The sequence below is a fragment of the Brachyhypopomus gauderio genome, chromosome 7, assembly GCF_052324685.1.
Source record: "Brachyhypopomus gauderio isolate BG-103 chromosome 7, BGAUD_0.2, whole genome shotgun sequence".
Taxonomy (NCBI): domain Eukaryota; kingdom Metazoa; phylum Chordata; class Actinopteri; order Gymnotiformes; family Hypopomidae; genus Brachyhypopomus; species Brachyhypopomus gauderio.
The window spans coordinates 8,336,673-8,362,268 of NC_135217.1; the positions used below are offsets into that span (position 1 = coordinate 8,336,673).

The following is a 25,596-nucleotide window of genomic DNA, read 5'->3' on the forward strand; positions in this document are numbered from 1 at the left end:
TAGCATGTTGGATCACAATTAGTATGCAAGTTAATGTCCTGGTGACCTATGTTAACATTTGCTGGAAACTTACAGACCATTTTAGTTTAGGTTAGTCTGTTTTTTACTTGTCTCCTTTCAAGATCTTGAAAGTTGTGTCGGATTGATGAATGAAGTGCTAGATTCCTGTGATGCTGAATAGTCTCGTCAGCCTCAGGGACAGGAAAAGCGGTTGATGCCACTTAGATGATAACAGACCAAGCCCTTCCGCGTTACTTATGTACAATTTTATAATATTTATTTACTTTCATGACTCTGAGATAGTTTATAAGACTGTATGACTCACGTGAGGCTTCATGGTTGTTAAAGGTTCTGGGGCAGGTAAAGTGTTAAAGGTTCTGGGGCAGGTAAAGTGTTAAAGGTTCTGGGGCAGGTAAAGACATTGACAATAAACAGACCGATCCCTCTTTACAGCTACTTGTGTCATTATGTTTAGTTTCACAGCAAAGAAGGACGAGCCAGTTTTCTATTATTTCTTTGTTTAATAGTAAGAATAATAAAAATAATAATAAAGCAACATGACAACAGTGATGCATTTTATTCATAAAACCTAATTCTGAATTCAACAAACAAATTCAACATATTCAGCAAAGATTCTCTACCTTATGGGGAGAAAGACCAAGCTGGCAACAAATAAACCATCATTACACTTGAACATTTCTCCTCTGACCAACACGTTCAGTTTTTCAGTCCCCATGAATTGCATTTTTCCAGTCGTCTTGTCCATGGAGACTGAAAGGTAATCTCTTTTGTCTTCTCCACTTCGCTCTTCGGTTTTTAAACCACACCTAACGACACATTGTGCATTATACTGATTAATGCGCCTACTGATATGCAAAGATACCATTAAAACAATTTGAGCTCCAGAATCCTTTTTCCAGACTCACTGTATTCCAGATTATAATAGTTTTAGTGAATTGCATGACTGCCAGTGGGAGTCGCAGACATCTACATAGGTTACCTCCACCCGCTCCTCACGCAGGTTGGTCCTCCCAGCTAGCAGCTCGCGTGTGTGGATGTCTGGGTACTGGTTCTGCAGAAAGAGCTCCTCCAGAGCGCCCAGCTGTTCCTCTGTGAATATCGTACGATGCCGGCGGACCCGCTTCTGTATGTGACTGAAGCTGTCCCGGTTCTGTGCTTCTCCGGCCAGGCACCTGTCCGTCAACACTCTCTTGTTCCACGCAAACCGACATGCTGAAATACACCCGAAGGGCGGATGGATCAACGTAATCAATCATGATCTGTACATGTTTTATCTGTACAGTGTCCTTGGGTGTTTATGAAAGGCGCTTTAAATAAAATGTATTATTATTATTTTTATTATTATGATGAAGTTTAAAGGAGTGGTCAAATGGGAGAGCAAATGAAGCTGAGCTATGGAACTATCAATTAGACATCTACTAATATATTTAACTGATAAATCTACTAATATATCTAACTAATATATCTACTAATATATAACTTAAGCTGATTCTTGTTATGCTCAAGAATTCACATAAGCAGGGAAATCCAGTTTTTACTTCATGAGAAAGCCCTAAGTAGCTCTAAACAAGTCATTGTTGCAACGCATATGTGCAAAAATAAATAAATAAATAAAGGAATCATAGCATATATATCTCTGTATTAAATCAGGGAGGTCTTACACATGCCAGGTAGGTAGTCAGCCTGTAGCATCTCCCCACAGCGTGTGCAGTAGCAGCAGCAAACGCAGGCGTGCTGGTGGGGCTCCGGCGGGCTGGTAGTGGGGGCGGGCTGTGGATCCACGCAGCTCCTGGAGGGTCCCTGAGGCTGGCATTGGTCCAGCATGGTGACATCACTCTCATCGCCTCTCTCTAAAGTCCCACTCAAGATGCTGTCAATGCTGAAGGCAAAGCGTGTCTTCCCCATGTGGGCTTCCTTGTCCACAGTCTGCATCTCAGTGCTGACACCACCGTGTGCTGGGCAGGTTTGTTCCTGCCTCTAGAGATGCAGACTTACATATAGAAATGGGTTTCTCTCTCTCTCTGTTCCCCATACTCTGTGTCAAACCCCCATTTACTCAATAGATTAAAGAAAGGAGACAAAACATAATCCCCCTATACAGAAGCACAAAAAAGTATAAAGTGGCTGAAAAAAAAATCCCATCTAATCTGGGTAGTTTTGTGAAGGTGTTAGTGAGAACAGGAGATTCGGCTAATCTGGCTTTGGCCGAAATGAAATCAGATTTCACTGTATCAAATGAGGGGTGTAGAGGGCCCTTGAAATCCTCCTGGTTGTGGTTTTAGGAATAAGATAAATTGTCTGGCATTAGAGGCTTTAATTCTTTGCGGCTACATCAGGTGTCACGAGTGACCGTGTGTCTTCAGGAGGATAAGATCACATTAGTATGTGTGTGTACGACTAATGTGAAAACATGCACCTTTCCCACAGGCAAACTCTGGTATGGTTTATATTGTTTTTAAAAAGCGCTTTATTTTTCACCTGCAGGACACGTGTGAAACATCAATCAATGTCCGTCATAAAGACATGAGTGGAGATGGTGTTTGCAAAACAGTACAAAGCACATGGCTGAATTGAAATACTACCTCCCTTGCACTGAGTGGAGCTTATCACTAAAACGCAGCCATTTCCACGCTCATTTCTGACACAGCGCCTCGATGCAGGCAGGATATTATACATTAACATTCTTTTCACAACAAATCCCTTGTAATCATACAAGTCAGAAGCTCTTATTCATCAAGGAATTAATGGATTTTCAAAATCTGCCTTAAGCCTTACAGATAAGGGGGATAAAAAATAGATAACAATAAACAGCTTCCCTTTGGCACGCAAAAATTCATTGCCTTTACATTGTTGAAGTTATAGTCTTTATTGTCTGTTAGTGTAGCAGACTTTTATACATGTATGTTGAATATCATTCAGTATCATGTCCACCCAGTAATGGTATTCAATATGAACCACTTCTCAAGAATCACTATCAGATTCTTTCTCCTGTTAAACTGGCATTCAGTGGGCCTAACTGTGGAGTGTCAATAGATGGGGAATCAGTAGGCTACGCAATAATTATCTGGGCTGCAAAATAAGTGGTATTTATTGCAGTTCAGATATGCCTCATAATTATATTTAATTAAAAGACACTGCTAAATGCTGGAGGGTGCCATGGTTGAAAATGAGCCTGCGATATTTGAACAAAAATGAATTATGTTGGATTATGTGATTCTTGTAATTAATCAAAAACATCTACAGAAACATCACCAGAGAAAATGTATAAAATCAGTTTTACACTCTTTACAATATTTATGATACTGAAAACACCAAAGTGGAGTGAACTAAGCACTGATGAGCAGCCCTAGGTCATGAGTGCTCCAAGATCCGTGGCTCAATCTGGCTGTCATCGTTACATCAAGTTAGACACTGAAGCGGTATCACTACAGTGTTTTGGCCTGCGGAAGGCATTACAATTACTGCGGTGCGAGACTAATTTCTTTACATTGTGATAACATCTTCAGCAGTGGGCACATACACATGTGTAAGGAGAGAATGTGCACATATTTCAAGTCTGTTGCACTGCATGGCAGTTAATATACTGCTGCACATATACTGCTGTACAAAATATTGATCAGGGCCATTGGTCCTCAATTTTGGATCAAGATGATGAGAGTGAAAGGTCTGTTTGTTATTGACGCTTGGGCGAAAGGAGTTTGAGTGACGACGGCTGCTCGGCTAGTTGGTTAGTTTACTTTTAGATCCAAGACAAAGACTTCAGAAAACAGCAAAATACTGCAGAAAATATTCAATGAACATGAACTTGCTTCTTTATTAGGGCAATGTGTATGGGAATGTACTAAAATGTATGGGTATGTATGGAATTGTATAGTTGTGTATGGAATTACAGTGCATAATCCATATAGTACAAAAATTTACGCACATTAGTGTTAAAGTCACGGGCACTGAACAGATGTGTAAAATCATTGTTTGGTCATATAGTCATATTCTTGACAAATGGGCTGGACGACATGTGGCATAAAGCGATTTCAGCGTGAATGGACTTTTTACAGTCGCCGTTGTTTTGTTAGAGCTCTCGGTTTTGAATGGTTTCATAGCCTCCCTCCTTCCACACAGTTAATGTGGCCTGAAGCCAGGCATTGCTGTAGTGTTACACAGGCAACATTCCCATGTCCTACTTGAGTAATGATCTCCTCTGTGTGTACGGCCCATGGGAACGCCCACCTGTGAGTCATCAGGACTTTCCTGCTTGGTACTTCCTCGTGTTTGTCCGCATTTAGACTTACGGCACTGTGATGTAGGCAAAAGGCAAACATACTTATGTTTGTTTCTAAAACAAATATAATTTGGGAAAGGTGTTCGCCTATATAAGAATTCAGTTTCTACATGCACACACACATATTCTGTGATTAATTGAGGGTTGGTATACAGTCATGATAAACATAGACATGTAAAACCCCCACGTTTCTCTTCCCTGAAGTAGTAGTAGCCATAGACAGACGGACAAAGAACTTAATAAATAACCAATGTGTAGGAAGTAAATAAATTAACTTAATAAAACCAAACATAGAAAACGAAAACAAATAAAAACAGACAAAATGCTGACATGCTTTGAAATGGAATTTATTAAAGTTATTATTAAGGACACACACATACACATGCGTGCGAGACATACAATTATAGATGCACGCTCACCAAATTACTTCCGTCCAGAATTTTAGCTCCTCACCCAAAAAGTGGTCTATATGAAAATATCCAAGACTGTCTCAAATGTCCAAAAGCATGACGGGTAGTTTCCTCGTGAGGGTGCTGAAGAGATCACCAAGAGTCAACAAAGCTGTCACCAAAGTACAGGACATTTTGAAGAATCAGAAATCAAAGAAAGTCAATATTTGTTTATCACAGCTATTATGGCCTCCGCAGCATTGCGTTTACTCTGTGAATCTCTGCTCCTTCAGTTTTGTTCTCTCTTTAGAGAGAGAGAGAGAGAGAGAGAGAGAGAGAGAGAGAGAGAGTCTGGTGTTAACGTTCCCTTTTATAAAAATTTACCAATTCACGTGTGGCATAGGCCTAATGGCATTTTCACATTAATAACATTAAAACAATAGCATTGGCAATAAAATAGTATAGCATGTGTCACAGTCTGCAAAGTAGGGAAAGGTAGGCAGTTGCCTAGGGCCAAATATGTTATTCTTAAATACACATCAGTATTACATATCAAAGTTTTTTAATGACTGTTATCTGCTACTACAGCAATTATCTTCAATAATTATGTTCATCCCTAATCATGGCTGTCATAGTCTGCACCATGATTTTTTTTCACCATTTCAAAAAGATGCCATTGGGAATGAGATCGGTGAAAGTAACCAAAAGCTTTGATTGTGTGAAACGTAATTTCACTTCACAGTAATTTCACAGAAAAATGCTGAATCAAAGTTGACTGAATGTAACTGAGAAACGTGAAACAGGGTAGAGAATACAGAAAGTCACTCCACTCATGAGATGAACTGTTATTTGTCTGCGAGTGCAGATACAGTGGCTGGGCACACTAATGCTCATGTTCATATTCCTTTAGATTAGTGAGGGGCAGAGTACTGTGACAAGATTAATTTAATTTATATTTTCACTTACTGTATTTGTTAATATATCAAAGACTATGATATAATAACACTGCTACTTCAGTAGACTGGGTTTCTTTACATTTCACTATATTCAGAAAGTGCAGTGATGTACTTTTACTGTCATATGTATATTACACATGACTGAGGAATCACCTAATTAATTCACATTAGTAAAGAATAATTTTCACTTTGCAATTCACTGAATAAAACCTGGACTCATTTGATTCCTTGCAGTAGACATAATAGCTTTGCAATTCCAACAGCTTCTTTACTAATGTGAATTAATCAGCTGATTTCTCAGTCATGAGTAATAAGCACAAGACTACAGAAGTAGTTCATTTATGATGAATATGGGCATAACTAAATCAGGTATGAATTATGTAATTGTGTGGCAACTCTCCGCAATAGACTACCTGGTGTAATCATTCTTGTTGCAGTTTTTTGCTAAGATCGATGCATGTTTGTGGTAAACGAATTGGCTCTCACGTCCAAACGTGTATTAAACGTGCACAGCACGAGTTTAAAGTAAAAGTGCTTATGCTCTAGGCCTGTGCAAGATCACGTTATGTCGGTTTTCAGTGTTAACTTTCATATAAGGCATTCTCCTAATTCCATATACATGGTTTATAATTGGACCCTTTTTAATTTAAACAATGGATGTGCGGGTTTAATCAAATCTTTGATGTCCTGGCCACAATTCTTTTGGTTTCAATTCACATGTGACTCCTTTCACCATCGCTCAGCTACCGGGTTTCCAGAAAGTGGCGTGCACGCGACCCAATGAAACGGTTACAGCCAGCTTCGTCTCGTGACGTTTTCTCCATCAGTACGTGTGCAAATCAGGGGAAGCCAGCGTGCCGGGTTCGACCAACCAGCGCCTTACACCAAACTTCTTATTGACCAATCCCGAGCCTCCACGACGGGGAAGAAGCGAGCGCTTATATACAGCCACTGTGGGGATCAAACGCACTTCATTTTACACTGACGTACACGGCGAGGACGAGGATCTGTTACAGTGAAGCATATTCACATAACGTACTCACACGGAGAGAGAGAAAGGCTATCCCGCATTAACGCCCTGATTATCCACCTTCTCCACGTTTAGGTAAGTGTTCCGTTTTTGTCTTCTCTATTTCTGCCATTAAAGTAGTTGGCTAACGTGACAGTACGTTAATATTCGTGGTCGTAAGTCGTTGAGAAACCGCCGCCCTTCAGTTTTTAACGGCTCTTTTAACCTCGAGTATCCCGCTCGGCCGGCCGGGCACCTGACGTTCTCGACGCTTCCACAACCGCTCGGGAGGCTGCGGGCCGAGTTAGCACGCCAGAGTAATAAAACAAGGTGTCCGAGACTGAATTTATCAGCATTTAATGAGTTATGTCCAGATATCTATTACTGAAATGTCCCTCCTGTATTTGAACAACACGCTTTTTAAATTTGGCCTCTTATCCAGATGGCTGGCTAGCTTGACAGGAAATAACTAATTTTTTCCCCGGCGTGCTTGTCCGGTACCTTTAGGGCTAACCTAGCTGACTAGCTGAACTCGGTTTAATCATTTAGATGCTTTCATGGCAATATAAGTTAGTAGTTAACTAACTACTTATAACAATATAAGTTAGTGTCCCCCCCCTTTCTAGTTAGCTAGCTCCAAGCTTAATGTATCGTGTAGCATGTTGGTGAGCTTGCATAGCTGACTAGCTGGTTATCTACCTGCATATCCAAAATTCAGGGCGGCAGCTGCAATGTGACCTCTAATGTAACTCAATCCTAACATTTTAAAATGTGTCTATTCTTTTGCAGACTTAAGTCGGAGGTCTGAGGACTTGGACACCAAAATGAGGTTGATTTGCCTGTTTCTGGTGGTGGTCGGCTCTGTGTATGCCGACGATGATGACAAGAAGGAAAACGTGGGCACCGTGGTTGGGATTGACCTTGGGACCACCTACTCGTGGTAAGAGGGGCATCATTCCTGGCTTTTGATCTAGTTCTTGAGCAACACTTCAAGTTCTCATGTTGAATAAACTAATTTGCTCCCATCTTAGCGTTGGCGTGTTCAAGAATGGCCGTGTTGAGATTATTGCCAATGACCAAGGAAACCGCATCACACCTTCCTACGTGGCCTTCACCAGTGAGGGTGAGCGCCTCATTGGTGATGCTGCCAAGAATCAGCTGACCTCCAATCCTGAGAACACCGTCTTTGACGCCAAGCGCCTGATTGGCCGTACGTGGAGTGATTCCTCTGTACAGCAGGACATCAAATACCTGCCATTTAAGGTGCGTCTTGCCTCAGTGTTTTATCCTGGTGTTCCGAGATAGAAATGCAAAGAGCCAACGTTGAACCCATGCTTAACGTTCGTTTATTGCTTGGTTTACAGGTCCTCGAGAAGAAGAGCAAACCCCACATTCAGGTAGACATCGGAGGTGGTCAGATAAAAACCTTTGCCCCTGAGGAGATCTCTGCCATGGTCCTCACTAAGATGAAGGAGACTGCTGAGGCTTACCTGGGAAAGAAGGTACATCTTCTATTGAAATTTTTAGCAAGTGTTGACCAATATAGCCGCATGGTTTATCTTGCCATGTTTATTGTGTTGTAAAAGGTCGGTTTGCTCTTCTCGATTTGTAGGTTACACATGCTGTGGTCACTGTCCCTGCCTATTTCAACGATGCTCAGCGCCAGGCAACCAAGGATGCTGGTACTATTGCCGGCCTGAATGTGATGAGGATTATCAATGAGCCGTAAGTGCTGTTCCTTTTAGAATGTATACCATAATGTGTACCATTATGCTAACTCGCTTTTGGAGTTAGTTGAATCTGGTGGCTCAGAGCTTGTTACTGTTACAGGACTGCTGCTGCCATTGCTTATGGTTTGGACAAGAAAGATGGTGAGAAGAACATTCTGGTGTTTGACCTGGGTGGCGGAACCTTCGACGTGTCCCTGCTGACCATCGACAACGGCGTGTTTGAGGTGGTGGCCACCAACGGCGACACGCACCTGGGTGGTGAGGACTTTGACCAGCGCGTCATGGAGCACTTCATCAAGCTGTACAAGAAAAAGACCGGCAAGGACGTGCGCAAGGACAACCGCGCAGTGCAGAAGCTTCGTCGGGAGGTGGAGAAGGCCAAGAGGGCCCTCTCCGCTCAGCACCAGGCCCGTATTGAGATCGAGTCCTTCTTTGAGGGAGAAGACTTTTCAGAGACCCTGACCCGTGCCAAGTTTGAAGAGCTCAACATGGTAAGAGCTCACGAACAATCCGTGTGCTGAATGTTTGCATAAACATCACAGTCTGGTTCATTTTCTAATGGGTTTTGGTTTTGTTCCTTCGCAGGATCTCTTCCGCTCTACAATGAAGCCCGTTCAGAAGGTCCTGGAGGATTCCGACTTGAAAAAATCCGACATTAACGAGATTGTGCTTGTGGGTGGCTCTACTCGTATCCCCAAGATCCAGCAGCTGGTGAAGGAGTTCTTCAATGGCAAAGAGCCCTCCAGGGGCATCAACCCCGACGAGGCTGTGGCTTACGGAGCTGCCGTCCAGGCTGGAGTGCTTTCTGGAGAGGAAGACACAGGTGGGTCCAACAACCTGACTACCAAAAAATGGTTGATTTTGTTTATATGGCGTGCATTCCACATGACTCGTTTTCAGTCATGACTGAGGTTTGAGCTTCTTCTTTTAACTTGCACAGGAGACCTTGTGCTGTTGGATGTGTGCCCCCTGACTCTTGGTATTGAGACTGTTGGAGGAGTGATGACCAAGCTCATCCCCAGGAACACTGTTGTGCCCACCAAGAAGTCTCAGATCTTCTCCACTGCTTCAGACAACCAGCCCACTGTCACGATCAAAGTTTATGAAGGTATGCTCACAATGTACTTCTAAACCTGACCAAAAATCTTCGTTAATAGTAATAATAGTTGTTTAATCTGAGCCTCTGCAATAACCTCTTGCTTCTTCCAGGTGAGCGTCCTCTGACCAAAGACAACCACCTTCTGGGAACATTTGACCTGACGGGCATCCCTCCCGCACCCCGTGGCGTGCCCCAGATTGAAGTCACCTTTGAGATTGACGTCAACGGCATCCTGAGAGTCACAGCCGAAGATAAGGGCACGGGCAACAAAAACAAGATCACCATCACCAACGACCAGAACCGTCTGACCCCCGAGGACATCGAGCGCATGGTCAACGACGCGGAGCGCTTCGCCGACGAGGACAAGAAGCTGAAGGAGCGCATCGACTCTCGCAACGAGCTGGAGAGCTACGCTTACTCCCTGAAGAACCAGGTGGGTGACAAGGAGAAGCTGGGAGGAAAGCTGTCCTCTGAGGACAAGGAGACCATCGAGAAGGCCGTGGAAGAGAAGATCGAGTGGTTGGAGTCCCACCAGGACGCCGACATCGAAGAGTTCCAGGCCAAGAAGAAGGAGTTGGAGGAAGTGGTACAACCAATTATTAGCAAGCTGTATGGCAGTGCTGGCGGGCCTCCACCAGAAGAGGGCGACGATCAGGGTGACAAGGATGAGTTGTAGGTTGCTATGTGATTACATCTCGATGCTCTATTTTTTGTTTTGGTTCGTTCTGTTCCTCCTGATGTCCTGACCTCTCTGGATTGGTGGTTGGATGTACATATTGATGGACACGATGGACAATAGTGAGGCAAGACATGAGGGGGAGGGGGGGGGACAACATTAAAGCCACGATTCACTTCCTGAAAGACTCTGAGCATTTTGAGAACGAGGGATGTTTCTCTTCACTGAAGTGGAGACTGAGTCAGCCTGGACTGAGGCTTGCTGCTATTCTCAGGCAGTATGAAAGGGGTTCTGTTGATGGGGTGGGGGAGGGTAGGGGTGGGATCGTGGATGTGTTGGTTTCTGGGTAGTGGTCACGTTCACAGACTTAACAGGTTATTTATTTAAATCTGGCAGTGTAGAGTGAATTTCTACTGCAACTACATGGGGAATAAATGTTTGATACAAAACTACATTTGTGCCTTTTCGTTTTTCAAGTGTTCTTTTATGAATCTCAATTGACTTTCTTTAAAAAAGTCACTTAACAATTGCAAATTGCATTGATGAAGTTTTTAAACCAATTCGTTTTTTTTTTTTTCTTAAAGCACTGATTGCACGCCAGTGAAATAAATTTACAATTATGGTTAAGATTAAAATGAACCAGCCACTCCAGAGCAAAAACAAATGGCTGTAAAGGTAGTTACAAGGAAATGTCCAGTAGCTCTATCTGATTATGAAAGTCATTCATTTATTCAAGTTGGAAAAAGTTAAATTGTTCTGTTAATATTAACGTATCCCTAAAGGTTTTAGCAGTTTCATGCTGTGGGTGAAAACCATTGCTCTCCATGTCTGTCTTTTACATGCATTTTCAAGCGTCATACAAATTATTCCAGAGATTGCAATTTGTGTATGATTTGCAGTTGCCAGCTGCTGTAGCTGTATAATCATTTTTTGTGTGCACTTCACATTTGTTTTGCATATATTTGTATTTTTTCATACAATGATTAGTTATTTTTGAGTTTTCAAAGTTGGGAAATTTACCATGGGAATTAACATAATTATGGTAATTAATGGGAATAAAAGGAGAATATTCAAAGCTACAGGTGAGAAACTTGCATATAATAAAATGTATAAAAGGGTAAAATAATTAGATATCAATCCCAGGCACTCTTCACACTGAAGGGCTGGTGAAACCACACCTTCACTCCTCCCATCACATGTACAGAATATGTCCAGTAGATTTCTAGAAACCTCAAACACTAGGACCACGTAAGGAATACCTGAAGTCAAGATGTTTTGACAGGGTTCCTATTTTCATTGATAGTTATAGCATTGAAACATTTAAGCAACTATTACATCAAGGTGTAATGTCTTGTTTCCAATATGGTAAATCAGAAAAGCTTAATGAGCAATTGCATTTCAGACACTAATTTTCCAAGGATTTCATAGGCTAACTACCTACAATTTTTGCCTCAACAGGTTTCTGTATCCAATAATTAATACAATTATTTAAATATTTAACATTTTAAAGACCATTAGAATAAATGTTTTTACACTTTGTCATGTACACTTTATTCAACAATAACAATTCAAGAAGTTAACAAAGTGTAAAAACACAAGTTAATTATGTTACAGTACAATCCCACTTGCATCATCTAATGTGTGGGTACATTTCACACCAGCTAATTGGATGGAAAGTGTTTTTGTGTAAATATTGTGGAAAGAGGTATGTGAGGAATGCCGCAAAGCTTCACATTTCTACAGAGCTCATAACTAGCGGAGAAGAGCTTCACTTCAGTAGAAAATTCATCTAATGCGTTGGACACAGATAGAGACACATTCTCATCAGCTGCTGGTCTCTCCGGCTTCAGAGCATTAATTCAATGGATGCATGAACCCAGAAGAATGCAGATGAGTGTTTTGCTGTAGCATCCCTGATGTTATCAAGAAAGATCTACTGGAAGGTTTTTAAATATTCTCTGATCAAGATACATCCCTCCAACCAGACATGCTTTATCAACTAATTTGCTTGATGAGTTTAACAGGGTACAAGCCAAGGTCACAGATTAAAGACAGACACAAAACAACCTGCACACTGATACCCACATCGGTGGACAGCTGAAAGCAGTGGTCAATGACCTTGGGTCATTTTGAATGGCACTTTTATTTTGAAGGGGTAGGTGGGGCAGTTGTATTGTATCATATAGTTCCTTTATATTATCTAGTATTTCCTAATAATTCTAATAAATTCCCAAAGTTCCCAGAATTTTATATTTTGCAATATTTCCCAAAGTTCGGCAATTTCTTGGAAATGTATCCCTTTGCAACCCTATATGTAATAGAGCCAAATCAAATTCACAAATAAAGTAAGGCTTCCAACAGCACAAACATTTATTGAAAATCATCATTATTCTTTATACATGACAAGCATTAATAAAACAAAGTAAAAAGACACAATGATCACGTTAGCACAGTGACCAGACAGTCATTGAATAGTTCTCCCTGAGTATCCATTCCCCCGAACACAAAGCAGAGATGCTTCGCCTCTTTTGTGCTGCTCTCTGCTCCCTCCTCAGTGTTGCCCCCAGCCCGACCGGACCATGGCACCACACACATCGAATGGTCCAGACGGTTGGGTGGAGAGTCACTTTCAAATTTCATTAGAGTCCAGCGATGTTTGTCTATGGAGATAAAGAGAATATGTTTATTAAAAGAACTGCTCTGAATGTGTTTATTAAAAGACCTGCCCTGACACAGTTTTGTGATCTCAGTATTGACAGAGTGGATTACAAACTGGACAGCTGGACTACACTAGGTAGAGTTCAATAAGTAGTTGGAAGTCTGTAATGTGGTAGATGTCCAGGAGTGGAGTCCTCCTGAGGTCCTGAGTCCTCCTTTTTTACTGTACATATATAAAATGTACTGCCTAGACAGGTGTACCAGAGTGGCCAATAAGGTATGTTTCAGAGTGTAGTTTACATTTCCAGAGATTTGTTATATTAAACTTAAACATGTGCCTTCACATGACCATGATTGTTTTTACACACCACACTGGAACTTGTACATGGAGTTGGTCGCTCCCAGGGCCGTCATCCCCCCAAAGATGTAAACGCTGCTCCCCAGGGCCACGGCTGCGTGGGCTGCAGTCCCTGCAGGGATGTCCCCTTTCCCCTTCACCCGCTCCCATTTCATGGTCTCTGACAGAAAGAAAGAAAGAAAAAAAAGAGTCGGGTCTAGTCATTACAACAACAACAGCTCAAAGCACTCGGCTTTGTGCATCATCCAGATGGGCCAGATGTACTCCATACCGGTGTCCAGTGTAAACATGTCACTGTGGAACTTCTCTCCAGCCATTCCTCCATGGACATAGATTACTGATCCCACAGCTACGACTGCGTGTCCGTGCCGTGGGCAGGGGGGCTTTCCCTGGGTTTCAGGTTGTGACCACGTACCCGTCACTTCAAAACAGATCATCAGATATGGTGCGTGTTACCAAACTTGTCCTCAAATGCTCACAGCATGTTCAAAGTGTCAAATTGTCAACTGAAGACTGCAAATTACATTAATACTACATTAATACTCAATTTCCTTAAACATTTGTCCAAGCTGGTAATCACTTCACTACACGGACATGTAACTAGCGCGCACACACACACACACACACAAAAGATTAAGGATAATAAGGGATAAAGTGTTTGAGAGACCTGTGTCAAAGATGTGCACCTGGGGGTCAGCAACTGGTGTGGCCCCTACATCTCCACCCGAGAAAACGAAGAGTCTGTCTCCAACACAGGCCGAGTTAGTGTGATACGTACGGGGGCCGGGCGGCGTTCCCTTCACCTCCACCGTCCTCCATGGAGCACTGTCTACGCACAACGTTTTCAATACAGGACATAAAAAGCCAAACTCACTAGTGCACAAACGCACTGTGTGATAATCACCTGTGGTACGCACGACCTGGACCGAGTTGCGGTTGCTGCTCTGGTCCGCACCAGCAAACACCCACAGGCTCTCTGGGTCGCTCTGGGGTGTAAAGCTACAGAGTTCATATCTCGCCTGCAGACCCGGCCAGTCTGGAATGTCCCACTCATGACTCTCTGTAGGCAAAAAACAACTGATTATGGGATTATGTGACAGGGTCAGACGTCTCTAGCATGGTGCACGTCTGGTATAACAATGTATATATAATGTAATGTGTGTGTGTGTGTGTATATAGTTGACTAAGCTGATTAAGAAGGAACATAATAGTGTAGATTAGTGAGAAAACGCTATGCAACATTACCAAGATTTATGAGGTAGGAATCCGAGAAGCTGCCGTTCGGGTCGGCCCCTCCGACCACCACAACCCGTCCTCTCCTCCCGCCGCACGACGGCACGTATGTGCACGTGTGGCCCACGGTCACTCCGGGCCCGCTCCCTCTCGGAACCACGACGTACCTGTACGGTAGACGGATATAACATGAATATAACGACGACGGGATGTCAGGAGACGGTCTGCCCAGGGTGGTAGGTGTTAGACCAGCTGCTGCCCACCACTGGTTCTCTCGAGGCTCCACGTCCGGGTCGAGAATCGGAAGGAGCTCCATCGGTCCAGACGTACCGACAGGCCGGTGTCTTCACCAACGACGAGCCCGGTCGCCAGTAGCAACGGAAAGCTCCGTCCTGCCAAGCTGCTTGATAACGAACAGTAGTCCACCTTTATCAAAAATAATAATAACTTTAATAAATGGCTAAACCCGACTATCATATACAAACCTGCTGTAATAGAGTAAATCAAACAGCTAACGTAGGAAGCTCCGCCATCAACTCGCACCTGTTTCGAGGGAATCCAGTCCGTCCGAGAAGTCCAGGCGCTCTGCTGCCATCTAACGGGTCGACTGGAAGGTGCCACAGCCACCAGTAACTCCCGTAGAGTTGAGATCCACGTTAATAAAATCTGTTTTGGATATACCTTTCTTTTTGAAATGCGTACCTTGTTGTGCATTGTTAGGGACATTGTGAAACAAATGTAAACCCCTTTCTCATCCCCACCCACAGTAAAATAACATTACAATAGTCTCCAATATGCACAGATGTTAACAACTGAACGAAACGTTGGCGAACTACCACAAGAGGGCAGCATTTCTCAGCGTATTGGTCGCGATCGCTCCAGCTAGGACCAAATTCATGTTTTCAACTTAGATCTGAACTGTCCGATTACTTACAGATTAACTCATAAGCCTGGGGCCTTGAGTGCCCAGTTCTCACTGGGGAAAGACCTTTCTGTCCAGAATGGTGTGCATTTTGAGCAAACTGCCTCCTTTCGTTTACATTTCTTCGTTCACCTTTGTGCAAATCATTCATTAATGTCTGAACAAGTTTGTTTTTCTCAATACATTTATGGTCTCTCTCTTTCTCAAATGAAGACCATGGCTTAAATTATAAATAGTTTTTTCATCGTTCAGAGAGCCAACTGAATGAGCAGGCTGAAAGGAGTTGACCACAGAAATGAAAGAGGTTATGATAAATTCTGCATATATATATTTCCAATATATAAACGCAGCAATGGGTTTCGATCTAAATATAATTCCGTCTTGTCATTATGCTTGAGATTTGAGGGCGGAGTCAGATGCTTAAACTCCGCCCTTCCGGTCAGACACACCTCTGCACGTCTGCACGTGAGCTTCACTGAGTGGTAGCTTTCTCGCTTTACCAAGAGTCTTTGGAGGTTAGTATGTTTGTTAGTGTGGTAGTAATGTTTGTACATAAGTCATCTTCATCTGCCATTTCAGAACTGTAGCCAAATATGCGACTAGCCATATATACACATACTGACACTCCTGTGTGACGCAATGTTTTGTTTCAATAAAAATAGTAATTTTTGATAAAAAATAAGTAAATAACAATTGTAATTTCTATTGACAACTTAAGGAAGCATATTAAATGCAAAGGCAAAAAAAAAAAACAATAAAAGTAATGTTTGTTGGTGTGGTGTGATTGTGTGACGGTTTGGTGTGTTGGTAAGCCATGGCAACAATGTATTTTCACAACAGTCCTTTCACTCTGCAGACATCCTCAGATTCCTGCATTCACTTGGCTTCCCCTGCGGTCTGTCTCCGTGTCCGCCTGGTTCTTAGGTTGCGAAGTGCAGGCTCAGGTTTCTAGGTTCAGTTTTAATGAGCCAGTCTCACTTTGGTATGGACTCTTCTACTGTTCACAAAGTGTCCTTTGGCCACCATCCACACTACTCTAACTCCAGTTTCTATCTTCAAACTTTTGGTGAGTCTTGTAGTTATTTTATTTCTTATGCCTTTGAACCGTGTGTTTTATGTACCCAGAACCAAAGCACCTCGTCTAGCATGAAATTAACCGCTTTTGTTGGTCTGCTTCTCCATGTTGTTTTAATTTTGGGGTTTCTGCATTTTGCAAGTCCTCCCCTTTAACAACCACAACTGTCTGGTTTATTCCAATTATCACTGTAATTCTACAAAATGCATTGAATCAGGTTAAGCATAGATTCTAAACCACAAGCATTTTTTCATGGCACTAGGGCAGTGGTAGATACATAAGAGCATCTACACTGTATTTTGTTTTACCCTGGAAACATTGCATTATATCATAACACTTTAGCAGATGTGCAGCTTTTGCATATTGCCAACTCAGTCTGTGAAGTTCTACCCATTAGGTTCTTCAGATTCAACACCAGAAGACAAGTACTGTGCTTAATTTATAAAGTTCACACCATGGTCAGATGTTAGGCTGTAGCTAGCGGCATTGGTGGCTTGGTTCAGGTGCTGGTGCAGGACTGATTTGGGGAGGTGGGGGGGTGGTGCAGGACTGATTTGGGGAGGTGGGGGGGGGTAATTAGTAGATCCTCTCTTTGGAATCACTCAATCATTCATGCTGGTGTCAGTGAAGGCGGTCATGAGCTTCAAAAGGTAATCTCATCAATAATGGAGAGTTTACCTACCTACCTCTGATTAGCATAGGAGAGAGCAGAGGGTCAAAAAGGGTTAGAGTCTCTTTATTAGATTCCTTAGTGCAGGCTGTCTTCAGGGTTTGAGTGTGGGAGTGTTATCTTGCAGATAGATACAATAAAGGGAATCACATGTGTAAACCAAAGTTTTTTCATTTGTACATTTCAATTGAACATTTGTTGTTTCATTTGTTCATTTTCAAAGCATTTAAGATACTTTGGCATCAACTGAATGCTATTTTAAAAGGTTTTCAAGTGCAGAAATGATCGTGGTTATATAAAGCACATAAAGGTAGGGTGATATGGAGTTGTTGTCCTGGAGGACTAGTGTGTCATCAACATCTCATGTGTATATAAATACATCTCATAAATATAGTTGGCCTTAACAGAAGAGGAAAACGAAGGAATCTCAAGCATGTGGGAAATTTCAGAACATGGTTTTTAACCTCTAAGGTTTTTTTTTATCCTTTCGAAACCACACACTGATTAAAAAAAGCTATGTTCAATGTGGACCAATGTGTGGCAGTTTGTATGACCACAGGAAGTTCAGTGGATCATAATGCGAAAAAAATAACTTAAAAAAGGAAGTCTCTTCTTTACAGTGGTCTGTGCTTAGTGAACAGGGAGAAAGGGGCACTTAGAAGTCCTCCGTGAGGACCGTGGAAAACTCATTTAAGCCATTACACACAGTCCAGAGCTGACTGTGCACCAGCACGTCCCTTGACCTTCCCTCCGTTAATTGCCTGCGCTAGGTTTAAGTCCCCAGTGGATTTCACTTACATTTCGCCATAAAAGAAAGTGTTCCAGGTACGGGAACTTTCTGTAGACAGTAACGAAAGTGGAATGGCCAGTCTGTGTTAACAGGCCCCCCCCCCCCGCGTGACCTCAAACAGCCAAGCATGTGCTGAGAGAGCCGCTTCATAACTGAATGGCGTGACAGCTTAATGGCGCGAGAAGCAGCTTTTTGGGCGCTAATGTATAACTGTGGCGCGACGAGTTTGGCCGCGTGCAGTCTCTGCAGCTTGCGCTGATTGACAGGAGAGGCGGTAATGAAGCAGAATGAAGGAAAAATAATAGAGAGGGAGGGCACGCGAAAGAAAAGAGCGGATTTGATGGCGGGGGAGAGAGAGAGGAGAAGAGAGAGTCTGAGTGTTCCTAATGAATGTCAGGAGGTTCTGGGAGGAAAAAAGAATTCTGTTTGAGGGCTTCTTGGAGAGGATATAGATCTAATTTGTGGATAACAAGCAAATTGTTGCTGGAGTCTGAGGGTCATGTTGTGCGAATGTCCCAGGAGCTCCTGGTTAATCAGCACACTTTGCTGAGAGGGCCAGTCATGGCTGGCATGTCCATTTGCAATGACCGGAGTCCACAGTGTGGGTAGTAAAGTGCTGCTAATATTTTCATGCGTCAGTGGGATGGCTTCCTCATTCTGCCGTGCGAGGATATGGTACAGCGTTCACACTGGAACATGTTCTTTCTCTTTAACTCTTAACACAAGCATCCAGTGGAAAAGTCTTAGGGACTCACAAATGAACATTTATCAAACATATGAACATATGCACTCAAAGTGTGTCGGTGATGCCTCTTCAAGGAATGTTTTATATGTGTAGAGTCTTATTGACAGGCAATGGTGAACCAGCTCCTGTTAGACTGTGCCAATTTACGACAGCAGGATCTTTGCTAGCACAGAAGCACAAATCAGACACGAGTATGCCAGGATGTGTGTGTGTGTGTGTGTGTGTGTGTGTGTGCATAGACATACGGGCCACACTTGTTTGCTTCTTCTGGCCTAGGTTCATCCCAGGAGCATTGACTCAAAGTCCCAGATGGTAGGAGACCCCTTCTGTCCTGAGTGAAGTATTATTTAACTGTGTAGTTCCTCAGTGAGATCCCAACTCGTGCTGAAAAGCCCCATCAGTCCTGACCTCCAGCCAGGTTTAGCTGATTTATTTGCCCCAAGGGCAAATTCAATTAAACTGTAATATGTCGTCATTAAAATGACCTGGTTTGGAATAGGCTTGAATGAGTGCTGAAATATTTATGGAATTACATTCATGCAAGTTTGTATGTGTGTATGGGTGCACAGATCTCTAAATATATTGTTTTTATGAGTTTTGTAGAACCTGAGTATAATGAGTGTAAAAGGGTGTGTTTTTCTGGGTGTGTGTGAGCGTGAGTGATTGTTTATTTCTGTGTATGTCCATGGCAGGTTTTATTTTTGGACAGAGGCTGAGTTTTGTAGCATGCCTGAGTCACACTTCTGTCTTATCAGCCACGCTCTACTAACTCCACCCACTGCCCCCCTGTCTCTGTTTCTCCCTCTCTCCTTCTCTGTAATTCTGCCTTTCTTTTATTTCTATCTCCCTCTTTCTTTTGCTCTTTTCCTCACTTATACTTTCTCATTTTTTCTTATTTCTCTCCACCCTTCCTCCTCATCTCTTTCTTTTCCTCTTTCTAATTCTCTCTCTCTCTCTCTCTCTCTCTCTATGGGACTCCTGCTTTGTGTTCAGCAGGCATGTCGAATGTGAGCATAACAAAAATAATTGTGTGCTGATGCTTGAGGCCAGGTCTAAAACTGGATGTCATACTGGGAGAGAGAGGAAGTGAGACGCAGAACACTTCAGAGGGAGAGAGTGTGAGAGAGTGAGAGGTAGCGTGAGGGTGAGAGAGAGGGAGTGTAAGAGGAGGAGAGTAAGTGAGTGAGTGAGAGAGAGAGAGAGAGAAGTGGCTAAGGAGATGGATTAAAACATGCAGCCACACTTCTATTGGTTTAAGTAGCATGAAGCTGATGTTCTTTGTGGTAGCCTGGTCTGAGAATGTGCGGCAAGAACAACACTGACCTTCCTCCCAGTCTTCCTCACAGTCTTCTCTGTTCTTCTCCCTCTGATCCAGACCCATCCTATTCCACTCTGCTAACACACAACGACAGGGATGTCTGGGCAATGCAATATTTATACGTGAGGTTACATAACGGAGCCCTAACCGACGTGGCTTTATGAGACCCTCTCACGTCATGTCTTCTTGGCGTTATGTGATGAGCTGATACAGCGAGGTCATAGAGTCCCACTGTCATATGCTCCTTCCAGAAGTCTCCGCTCTGACCGTCTCTCTGTCCACAGGGCAGCTCAGACTGGCAGTGGCTTTTAGGAGTGACACACTCGTCGTTGACAGTAAGTGTCCAAACTGCAGTGCCGCTCCAAGAACCCTGTTTCTGGTCAGGGGTGGACGTGGGCTAATGGCTAATGGTGTTGGTATGAACAAGTGGGAAACCTTTGGTTTTGTTTGTGGTATACTTTTCACTTTAAACTAAATATTGACTACTACTATTGACATAAATATAGCAAATACAGCACTTTTTAAAGTGCTTAACATTATAACAATAACAAAGTACATTGATAAAATAACATTACAACAAATTCTCAAATATAAACTAATATAAAATTCTAGTCATAATGAACACTAAATGAACAAATTTGAATCTGGAAACATTTGAATCAAGAACACCTGAAGAACTTGTATTACTAATATTCTTTGCAGCACTATTCCAGATAAAAGAAACGGACTTAAAAACAGCCCTCTTCTCATCGGCAGTGAATAAACCACCTAGCACGAGACAGTAATGTCCGTATGCAGGTGTTAGTGCAGGCAACGGCTCGGTTCTGTGTTCGGCTGCTGGCAGGATTAGGGCTAGAAACAGCTTTACTGGAAGCTGTGATGGAGGTGGTGTGAGATTTGATGAGCAGGAGAGAACACACGTCCACCAACACACATCCACAATCCCCTGGACACCGAGAGTGCTGGCCTACTGGGGTGTTAATACCCCAGCACACCACACCTACCTGATCCATCACCCTGGGAGATATAAGCTGAACTATGTGTTTCAGAAACTCCCATTAATCAGCACATTGCCCGATCCTCTATTCATTCTGTGGCTGCTAGAAGACCTGATCTGAGATCTGTGGTTCAGCACCATCTGTCTTTACATTTTCTGGTTTTGTTCCAAAGTTCTTGCTCCAAACTTTGCTCTAAGCCCTTTTCCACTTTTCTTCTAGTTTTTGAGGCCAAGAGTCTTATGGGAAATGATGATGGGAACTGCAATTCTTATGTCAAGGTAGGAAACATATACAAACATCTGAACTACACTACCCAGAATGCCCCATTTAAATAGGTTACATTTTGGCTATTACTCTCTGGTATCTTTGAAATGTTGAGTCCTAAATACATTGGTGCCTGGATGTTGGTAGTAGTGTTTCATATTATTAAGGCCCTGTGGTACACACTAAAGTCATTTAGTGTGGGTTATTATGCATTCAGAGGTGTTGAATAAAAAAAAAATGAAAACAATTGATTACAAACAATCTCTTTATGGAGGTGAGATTAACTCAGGTTAACTCTGAGGGAAAAACATAATAATTCTTTTACTGAGATTTAGTGAGATTTAGCAGAAAAAAAAACTCAGTTAGATATGGATGCAGTCATGGCAGTGTTTGTTTGAGGTAATGCACAACTCAGTAAACCCGCCACTGATAAAGGCTGAATTGCAAAGGTAGTGACTATATGTCCATGTGGTATATGTGTGTGTGTGTTGGGGGGTGGGGGGGGGGGGGTGCTGGAATACCCTTGATCTTCCCCACATGACCTGTACCAGTGTAGGGGACCCAGAGAGGACGGGGGCTGACACGGTGACTGTAGAACTGTAGAACAAGGTGATATAACTGCCTGCTCTAATTTTAGGACTGCACTGATGACCTATGGTTTCTCCATAAGACTGTAAAGCATCCCACACCAAATCTGTTTTCTAGACAAACAGATGTTTCCAGTTCCATTTAATACATGTGGTCCTGTGGTCAATAAATTCAACAATCATAAAGTTCTGGAAGATGTGGTTGCTAAAAGTTGGATCTTGGACAAGTAATGTCGTATGGTTACCTCTACTTGTGTTTTCGCAAAACTTTTCAGTCTCAGTGTTTTTCTAAACTCTGCTGTCATTACTTCAGCAGTGTTTGACCCGGGTTCTGTCCCTCAGGTAGGAATGGTACCAGACAGTGACGGCACCGCCCGCAAGATGACAAAGATGGTATCTGACTGTCACAGCCCACACTTCCACGAGTCATTTCTCTTGTGAGTGAAACAGGGCTTACTTTGGGCCCACGGTTTGCTTCCTTACCAGATGTCAGCGAGATCACCTTCATAGAAGTGCCATGACACATATTGATGAATGCGAGAACCACTGAGATGAATAACATTCCTTTGATTTCCAGCGCTGTTGGTGAAGAAGAGAAGAAGAAGAGGCTTCTGTTTACCGTGTGGCACTGTGGAGAATCCAACAGGTACTTGGGCCTCATCACAGCGACGTCACCGTGGTTTCAGTTCACTGCAGCATTCGGCTCAGTTCGATGTGGTTGTTATCCCTGTGAGACAGAATGAAGCTTCAGGTGAGGGAGTGGAGTTGTAGCTGCTGGTGCTATTGGTAAAAATCAGTACAGAAAGTGCAAAGTGTTCTTTTAACTGCCAGTCAGTTCAAGTTGAAGGCAGTTAGTAGAGTTAATGGCAGTAAGCATATAAGCAGACTACCAATATCAGGGCTGTTTGCTTTTGCACAATTTCAACTTCATGACAGAACGGCTTCAGCTAAGTGATAGCCGAAGGCATGAATATGTTTTCATAAACACGGTTTTTCATAACGCGGTGTTCTCAAAAACAGTGTTATAAGCATAATCATGCCTTCACTTCCAAAGTGAACGCTAGCTCATTTGCGCCAGCGTCTGTCTTGCCTTCCAGACGCTTTTTCGTGGTTCATGAATAAACTCTTGGTATTCGGAGAGAAGGCCTGATCCCAGCGAGTGTGGCAGCGTGGTGGGTTGCTCTAACCTCAGGCGTCCTCTCCCATGGGTGAGACCGGTTCCCAGGACTTGGGCCTGGCTCTAGCTTCTGTGTGCACTCTGCCTTGCATGCAGAAAGCCTTACATAAGCGCTCAGAAGTCTCCACGCACAATTTCCTTGCTTGCATATTTAAGCGACTGTAGCGCTTTTTCGATGATGTGCACATTCAGTGCCGAAGGACTGTTTCTTCGTCTTGTGCATCAGTGTAGATGTATATTATAGCGTGTGGAGGTGTGGGAAGCAGTAGCACTGAATGTAAGACTGAAAATGTTGAAACTGTATTAGTTTCACAGCTTTTTGATGATAGATTTTGCACAGAAATTATTTCTACTATGGTACAGGCCTGATAAAGGAGGTGCTGACACCAGTGCTCATTAGCGCTTCAAATGCACCACTCACAGTGAGAGATCTCTGGCTTTTCTTTATTATTTCTTTTTCGATTTCAGTTTTTCAATTAAGGAGCTCTCTGATACCAGATATTTTCACTGTGCTGATGTTGTTTTAGCTTGTTTTGTTCCTAGATGTAATTATCATCTAGAACCAGAGAATCAGCCCTTAGTAGTTGTAATACAAAGTCAAGTATAAATCTTTGGTCAGGTACCAAAATTGGGTTGATTTCTGGTTACAGATAATCCTCTAACAAATTACACTATTTGTGGGCACCCTCTGCTGAAATCTCATAATCCTTTTTAGTATTGGCTAAGGCTTAGTCTGTTGTGCCTATGCACACCATATACATATGTAACTGGTCACTTCGGACATGAGACGTTTTCGTACTGTAAGTTTGGTCTGTATGAGATGACCGGCGTGTTTGGTGCTCTGTGGTCTCCTGGGAAAACCTGGCAGGGATGGACTGGGATGTATCAGCAGATGATGCACAGACTATGGAGTCTTTAAACCTTGTTCGAAACCATGGAATACCTGCACTCCTTAGTAAATGCCCCCAAAGTGAGTTTCGCCTCACCCAGGACTTCATGAGAACTCCACTCATGATGATACTGACCCTCATGAAGACGTAGGTGGTTATTATTTGGAAAATAACTTTTGTGAGCGTGCAATTTTCTGTCAAATTGTCAGAATGTAATTTAAACGCCGCTAAAAAAAACTCACAGCCCTCGCATAGTGTAAGTCACGGCCTTCGTGCTTCCTGAGATGAAAGCGGTAGTTGTCTCAGGGCGGAGTGCTTGCTCTGTGCCGTAGCTCCTTTGCGACTCTGGAGTAAAGCAGATACCACTTGACGCTGCTGAGAAGTAAATAGGTCTCATGTGCTCTGGGCTCTGTGGTGTCACATGTGACAGCGACAAAGTGAGTGTTGACGGAAGGTTTCTTAAAGCCTTGAAACCACAACGAGCTATTGGTTATGGCAGTATATCCCAGCCTTCCACCTGGAGTGGTCATACACTGCAGTCCAGTGTTCCCCAGTTCACAACATACCTGTCTCAGCTCTCGTGATTAACAAGCCATTCACCCAAGTTCACAGTGGGTGGGTTTGAGCAGGGAAATATTTTAAAATGACATGGCAAAGCTATACCTGATTGCAAACAAAAATGAATTCAAATTCTGTTTAAAGTTAGTTGTTTACCTTTATCGTCATTCTTCCAGCACAGCTTAACAGAGTGCTTTCTCATTGCCTTACTAGTGTACGTACACACAGAGAGGTTCTTTACCACCCTGGTGGTGTACATACACAGAGAGGTTCCTCACCACCCTGGTGGTGTACATACACAGAGAGGTTCCTCACCACCCTGGTGGTGTACATACACAGAGAGGTTCCTCACCACCCTGGTGGTGTACATACACAGAGAGGTTCCTCACCACCCTGGTGGTGTACATACACAGAGAGGTTCCTCACCACCCTGGTGGTGTACATACACAGAGAGGTTCCTCACCACCCTGGTGGTGTACATACACAGAGAGGATCCTCACCACCCTGGTGGGGTACATACACAGAGAGGATCCTCACCACCCTGGTGGGGTACATACACAGAGAGGTTCCTCACCACCCTGGTGGTGTACATACACAGAGAGGGTCCTCACCCTGGTGGTGTACATACACAGAGAGGTTCCTCACCACCCTGGTGGGGTACATACACAGAGAGGGTCCTCACCACCCTGGTGGGGTACATACACAGAGAGGGTCCTCACCACCCTGGTGGGGTACATACACAGAGAGGGTCCTCACCACCCTGGTGGTGTACATACACAGAGAGGGTCCTCACCACCCTGGTGGTGTACATATACAGAGAGGTTCCTCACCCTGGTGGTGTACATACACAGAGAGGTTCCTTACCATTTCAGTGGTATTGCAAATGTTTGTGTCTCTTCCATTCTATGAATGCTGAAATACTAAATAATAATAAATGTTATTTAAAGCGCCTTTCATAAACACCCAAGGACACTGTACATATAAAATGGGAGAAAGGTCAGATACAGCAGTAAATATTATAAAACAATTAAGAGATATTAAAAGCAGTCCGAAACGGGAGTGTTTTCAGTTCAGATTTGAAAGTCTTGAGTGAAGTGCAGGAATACTTATGAAGATTTTAATTTCCTGTTTATGTCTTATAGGTGGCTTGTTGGTTGCATGAGTTTTGGAGTTTGTTCACTGATCAACTTAGAG

At 43.0% G+C, this 25,596-nt stretch overlaps 4 protein-coding genes across 11 annotated transcripts in view; 2 read left to right on the top strand and 2 right to left on the bottom strand.

Annotated features, from left to right (window-relative positions):
* Window positions 1-725: 725 nt before the first annotated feature.
* On the bottom strand, window positions 726-1,953 carry LOC143518720 (uncharacterized). The gene is made up of 3 exons (XM_077011435.1): window positions 1,683-1,953; window positions 1,001-1,233; window positions 726-827 (listed from the first exon to the last, which is right to left on the bottom strand). The coding sequence occupies exons 1-3, from the start codon at window positions 1,951-1,953 to the stop codon at window positions 726-728; spliced, it is 606 nt and encodes a 201-aa protein (XP_076867550.1).
* A 4,619-nt stretch (window positions 1,954-6,572) lies between these two features.
* On the top strand, window positions 6,573-10,611 carry hspa5 (heat shock protein 5). Its single transcript, XM_077011434.1, has 9 exons — window positions 6,573-6,750; window positions 7,444-7,594; window positions 7,686-7,917; window positions 8,019-8,156; window positions 8,267-8,379; window positions 8,485-8,875; window positions 8,970-9,207; window positions 9,325-9,492; window positions 9,594-10,611. Exons 2-9 carry the CDS (start codon window positions 7,479-7,481, stop codon window positions 10,157-10,159), a joined length of 1,962 nt encoding a protein of 653 aa, XP_076867549.1. The 5' UTR covers window positions 6,573-6,750; window positions 7,444-7,478; the 3' UTR covers window positions 10,160-10,611.
* Window positions 10,612-12,505: 1,894 nt separating this feature from the next.
* On the bottom strand, window positions 12,506-19,999 carry rabepk (Rab9 effector protein with kelch motifs). 8 transcript variants are annotated; one of them, XM_077011439.1, is made up of 8 exons: window positions 14,894-16,044; window positions 14,739-14,808; window positions 14,421-14,575; window positions 14,080-14,235; window positions 13,843-14,004; window positions 13,447-13,596; window positions 13,186-13,335; window positions 12,506-12,819 (listed from the first exon to the last, which is right to left on the bottom strand). In XM_077011439.1, the coding sequence occupies exons 1-8, from the start codon at window positions 15,132-15,134 to the stop codon at window positions 12,599-12,601; spliced, it is 1,305 nt and encodes a 434-aa protein (XP_076867554.1). In that variant the 5' UTR covers window positions 15,135-16,044; the 3' UTR covers window positions 12,506-12,598. The 8 variants fall into 8 exon arrangements, with proteins under 8 accessions (XP_076867554.1, XP_076867559.1, XP_076867553.1 ...); XM_077011444.1 differs by having other exon boundaries at window positions 14,672-14,834; window positions 14,952-15,987; XM_077011438.1 differs by having other exon boundaries at window positions 13,843-14,235; window positions 14,894-16,052.
* The window catches only part of rgs3a (regulator of G protein signaling 3a), a 125,807-nt gene continuing 116,433 nt past the window's right edge, over window positions 16,223-25,596 (top strand). The window contains 6 exon segments of the mRNA XM_077011437.1: window positions 16,223-16,396; window positions 20,213-20,263; window positions 21,146-21,204; window positions 22,120-22,214; window positions 22,355-22,423; window positions 25,545-25,596. The exon segment at window positions 25,545-25,596 is cut by the window's right edge and continues 3 nt beyond it. Of these exon segments, the coding sequence (XP_076867552.1) occupies window positions 16,294-16,396; window positions 20,213-20,263; window positions 21,146-21,204; window positions 22,120-22,214; window positions 22,355-22,423; window positions 25,545-25,596 (429 nt within the window). The 5' untranslated portion in view covers window positions 16,223-16,293.